At 39.3% G+C, this 5665-nt stretch overlaps 1 protein-coding gene across 1 annotated transcript in view; it reads left to right on the top strand.

Annotated features, from left to right (window-relative positions):
- Window positions 1–284: 284 nt before the first annotated feature.
- Window positions 285–5665, top strand: part of NCAPG (non-SMC condensin I complex subunit G) — a 58270-nt gene continuing 52889 nt past the window's right edge. The window contains exon 1 of the mRNA XM_044681181.1: window positions 285–395. Within this exon, the coding sequence (XP_044537116.1) occupies window positions 285–395 (111 nt within the window). The remainder of the gene's footprint in view (window positions 396–5665) is intronic.

Raw genomic sequence — 5665 nt, 5'->3', positions numbered from 1 at the left:
TCTCTCTTCCGGTAGAAGCTAGGACTCGTTCCCATGGAAACCTTGAGGCGCCAAGTGATGTCTGAGCATGCGCGAATACGTCTGAGCATGCTCTGGATCTCTAAGGCGCCCACACTCGCCTCCGGCACCCTTCTCGCGAGGTTTTGTCCGAGTGCGGGAAGAATTTGAAATTCGAGGGCGGGAGCGGCTGCTCTGCAGTTCTCGGATCCAACTTTGGGGCCTCCGGCTAGTGGTCAAGAGGGAGGTCTGGGACCGGTCGGAGCTTGGGCGCTAGGACTATCGACATGGGAGCGGAGAAGAAATTACTACAAATTAAGGAGGCTTTTCAGCTGGCCCAGCTGCCCCATCAGAACCACGCCAAGCTCGTGGCTGCCTTGAACCGAACCTACAGTACAGTAAGTGCGCGGTCCGAGACAGCGTCAGCCTGGGAGGCTGGAGACCCGGGTTCGAATCTCATTCTGATTCTTATAGAGTCTTAGGGGGCACTAGGGAGATAGGACACAATCTTATGCGTGTGTGCTTGTGTGGTGTGTGTAAGTGGTATGAGTGTATGTAACGGGTTGTGTTAAGGATGGGTGTGTACGTAAGGGCGTGTGTGTAATGGTCATATCTAAGGAATATTTGTGTATGTAAGGCCTGGGTGTGTTTGTGTAAGGACTGTGTGTGCATAAGAGCTCTAATCTTACCTCTGACAGTGTGACCCTGGGCTAGTCACTTAATAACTTCTCTTTACCTCTGTTGCCTCGTCTGTAAAATGAGGACAGTATTAGCTCTTACCTAATTCTTGTAAACTTGTGGAAGTCAATTGAGGGAATACTTATAAAGAACTTTGCAACCCTTAGAACACTGTACCTTAACTGTGAATTATTATTGTTGGGGCAACCAGGGGGTGAAAATCCAAGTTCAAATGCAGCCTCAGATACTTACTGGTACTTACAGATACTTCATTTGCCTCAGTTTCCTTATCTGTAAAATGGGGGTCATTTCAGGATCATCACCTATCTCCCAGGATCATATGAGATACTATTTGTAAAGTGCTTAGCACAGTGCTTGGCACAGAGTAGGTACTGTGCCCTGTTATTACTTGCCTTTCCTCACCCAGACTTTCTTGCTTCTCTTTCAGAATGGAGAGGTGATAATAAATAATCATAATAATAACTCCCTATTCAGTGCTTTAAAATTTTTGAATTGCTTTACATGGGTTATCATTAGGATCTCTCAACAGCTCTGTGCATACTTAGGAGGGGTTGTTTCTCAACTTCCTAGGCCAGATGAGAAGTAACAGCCCAGGCTCAAATATAATTATTATAATCTTTATAATGTTTACCAAAACATTATAAAAATCATAACTATTGTTGGAGGACCTTTCTAATGCTAAATCATCCAGACAGTGATTGTTGTAAGAAAGTCACTTAGTCTTAAAATGCCAAAAGAAATGTTAGGTGTAGTTGTAGTTGTTATTGATCAGAGTTGATGTCATCAGTGTAGGGAACCCTTCCCCTCCCCCAAATTTAAATTTTCGATATTGATGCAGATCAGGAACTGTAAAACAAATAATCCTAGAGCACACTGAGGAGATGAATAACTAGTTTGAGGTCACAATGCCATTATTCTTTATTTACTAATAAAATTTGGTATTAATTTTAATCAATCAAGTTAGGAGGTGATTTTTTTTTTTGTGCCATCACTTGCACATTATTTAGCTTGACATTTGAATCTTGAAGAATATATTCCAGTCACTGCCTCTGGATCATAGAATGCATAGCCAAAAGGCACTTTAGAGATCTTGTAGCCCAACTCCCTCATGTCACAGATTAGGAAACTGAGGCTCTGAAAGTAGGTATCTCCTATGATTCTATCTTGGGCTCTCTTCTCTTTTCCTTCCATATCAGAGGTTCTTAACTTTTTTAGTATGTCATAGACCCTCTGGCAGTTTAACAAACCCTATGGAATCTTTAAAGTAATGTTTTTAAAGGCATCAAATAAAATACATAGGGTTGGTTACAAAGGAAATAATAGTAGTAAAAAATACAAAATTAAAATTCCATGCACCCTTTGAAATCTTTCAACTGACCTCAGGAATTCCAGCTTCAAAAATCATGGCTCTGTACTATTTTGCTTAATGATCCTGTGAGCTGTCAGGTTTAGTTATTTCTTTGTAGATGATGCCCACATTTATGTATCTGGCCCTGGACCCTGACTAAACCCTAGTACTGCATCACCATCTGTCTACTGGACATCTGGAACCCACTCAGTAGGTCTGAAATCCACATCTTGCCAATCACCCAGGTTTGCAACCTCAGTGTCATCTTCCACTCCTCAGACATCCCATGATCCAGTCTGTTGTCAGATCTTATCTTCTACTGTCTGTTCTCCTTCTCCACTCAGATATCTACTACAGTAGTAAAGGCTTTCCTTACTTCTCACCTAGACTGTTTTTGTAGCCTTCTAACTGGTCTCCCTGCCTCAGGGTTTTCTCTACTCTATTTTCTATTACCAAAATGATTTTCCTAAAGCATATGTTGGCCAATATCTTCCTCTTATTCCCCAGTGGCTTCCTGTTCCAGGATCAAAAAGAAAGTCTTCCTTTTTAAAAACTATAATATAATTAATAATATAGCTAGCCTTTATATAATCACAACAGTCCTGGGAGTTAAGTGCTATTATCTCAGTTTTACAGTTGAGGGAACTGAAGAAAATGAAGGTTAAGTGACTTGCCCAGTGCCATTTAGCTAATAACTGACTGGGATTTAAAATATATCAACATTTGCAACTTTCTCCATCCTTCTAGATGAACTTCAGAGTCTCAGCTAAATTAGGTCTTTTCCCAGATTTTCAAATTTTAGTCACATTGAATATACTTGAAGTTCCTCTTTCATACAAAGCACTGGCTTGATGCTATAGAAATAATAATAATAATGAGTTTCTTTCCTTGAGTACCAGGTATTCCATTTGTTGGAATTACTACTTATTAGAACTGTTGAAATCTAATTTTTCTCTTTTACACTATTGTTTGTTTTTTAACTCAATCTCATTTTAACTTTGAAAATGAGTTAAGGCAAATATTGTTGTTTTATTTCACTTAAACCAATCAGAAAGCATTTATTAAGTATATACTGTTTGCCAGGTAAGTCCTGAGGACTCAAAGGAAAAAACAACCATTGCACTCAAAGAACTCATGGTCTTGTTGGGGAAACAACATTCAAAACTATGTCCAAACAAGTTATAAATGAGATAAATTGGAGTTAATCTCAGAGGAAAAGCATTCAATTTAAGGAGGAGTAGGAAAGACTGTTTGTGCAAGGTTGGATTTTAAGTGAGGCTTGACCCCAGGAGGCAGATGTGAGAAGGGAGAGCATTTGAAATACAGAAGACAGTCAGTACATATACTCTGGTCTGGAGAGGGAGCATTCTTTGTGTGGGGAAATGTTGCTGGCAGAAGTACTTGGGGGGTGGGGAGTGGGGGGAGTAAAGTGTAAGAATATTGGAAAGGTAGGAAGGGTTCAGGTTAGGAAGGGTTATTGATGCCCAAAATACAAGTTTATATTTATTCCTGGGGGTGATACGGAATGACTGAAGTTTATTGAGTGAGAGGGTAACATAGGCCAAACTATACTTGACTCATTTTGGCAGCTGAGTGAAGGATGAATTGTAGTGGGGAAAGGCCATTTGGAAGGCTGTTAAGTAGTCTAGGTGAGAGGTAATAAAGGTCTGTACTAAGGTGGTGGATGTGTAAATGAAAGGAAGAGGAAATTCCCTTTTCTTTCACAGGAGAAGTGTTGGGGGAAATTGAAACAAGATTTGACCACAGATGAGTATGTGGGAGAGTGAGGAGTAGAGGATGACACTGAGGTTTGTGAGCTTAGGTGACTGAAAGGGCTTGATATTTTGGGTAGTTAAGGAAAATAGGTGGAAGGGAGGGTTGTTTTTGTTTTGTTTTGTTTTTGGTGAGAGGAAATATTCTGAGTTATGCATGTATTGAATTTGAGATGTCATGGGACATCCAATTCAAATTGTCCAAAAAGCAATGGGTGGTAACGGACTGTAGCTCAGGAGTGAGATTATGCCTGGACACATAGACTGAGGAATAAATAAATGACATCACAGAGATGATAGTTTAGTTGAACCTCTGGAATCAATTGAAATAGTATAAAAGGAAAAGAGAAAAGGGCCAAGGACAGAAACTTGAAAGACTCTCGTGGCATGATTTGAATGAAGATCCAGCAAAGGCGATTGAGAATGAGCAAGCATTCAGGTGGAAGAAGAACTAGACGAGACCAATGTCACAAAAACCAAGAGTGAGGGAATATTTAGGAGGAGAGGGTGATCAACAGTGACATTGGTTGCAGAAATGTCAAAAAGGATGGGAACTGAGAAAGGGCCATTTGATTTGGCAAATTAAAGAGATCATTGTTGATTCTGGAGAGAGCCTTTTCAGTTGAAGGCTGAAGAAAAAAGCTAGACTAGAAGCAGTGATGGGCAACCTTTTGAGCTTGGTGTGTCAAAATTCGCCAAAAAACTGAGCATAACTCAGGTGGTGTGTCACTTAGGGAAAAAACCTGTAATTTCACAATATTTATAGTTTAAATAACAAAAATGTATAATTGTAATATATAACTAATAAACCAAGAACTAATTATTTAACTTACCTGCTTAGTGACTTCTTTGTTCATCTGTCAGTCGATTTCTTTTATTGGTCTTGATATTATTTAACTTCTGTGGGATGTCCTGAACGAAGATAAGTGATGGGGAAAGGGAATTCTTTAACTTAACCTACCTATTAGTGACTTTTTTGTTGCTAAATTTCATTGGCTAATGAAAATTCATTTAGCCGCAAAATCTTCAATTGAAGGTTGGTATTTTGTATACTTCAAGCCCAAGCAAGAGCTACTAACTTCATCTGTGAATCTGTTTCTTTTGTTGATTTTGATATTATTTAACCTTGAGAATAAGGTCTCACAAAAGTACGTATGCAGCCTCATGTCATTGAAAATGGCTATGCATGTCAGCATGTCATAGGTTCCCCATTAGGGCTATAGAGCATTTAGAAGTAAATGAGAATGAGAGGCACCTAATGCATACAGATGAAGTTTAGCTAAAAAGAGGAAGAGATACATAGGATGATAGCCATACTGGAGGGCAAGTTCAAGTGACTTGTTTTGTTTTAAGGATAAGGGAGTCTTAAAGTAGTCCCAGGAGATAGGGAAAGATTGAAGATTAGAAAGAAGCAGGCTCATTAGTGGGCATAATCTGGAGAAAATGGAAGGGAATGGGGATCAAGTGTACATCATAGAGAGAGGGGTTTGCCTTTGGCAATGAGAAAGCCACCTCTTCATTCAAGACAAGATTGAAGGGGGAGATGATGATGGAGGAGTCTTCTCTTTTTTTGAAGTGAGATCTTAAACTGAGATTGCAGATGAGTACTGTGGGAAGCTTGGAAAGAGATGAAAAAGTTTGAGAATAACCACTGGTGAGTAGAGTATTTGAATTGATTATTATTATAAAGGCATAAAAGGGCTATCTTGCTACACTCAGGGCTCAGTTAAAATTATATAGCATATCTAAAAAGTTTTTGTACAAACAAAAACAATGTAGTCAAAATCAGAAGGGAAACAACAAATTGGGAAAAAATCTTTATAACGAAAAACTCTGACAGGGGTCTAAT

Source organism: Gracilinanus agilis, chromosome 6 (assembly GCF_016433145.1).
Source record: "Gracilinanus agilis isolate LMUSP501 chromosome 6, AgileGrace, whole genome shotgun sequence".
In the NCBI taxonomy this organism is placed as follows: Eukaryota; Metazoa; Chordata; class Mammalia; order Didelphimorphia; family Didelphidae; genus Gracilinanus; species Gracilinanus agilis.
This window is presented reverse-complemented; position numbering and strand designations above follow the sequence as displayed.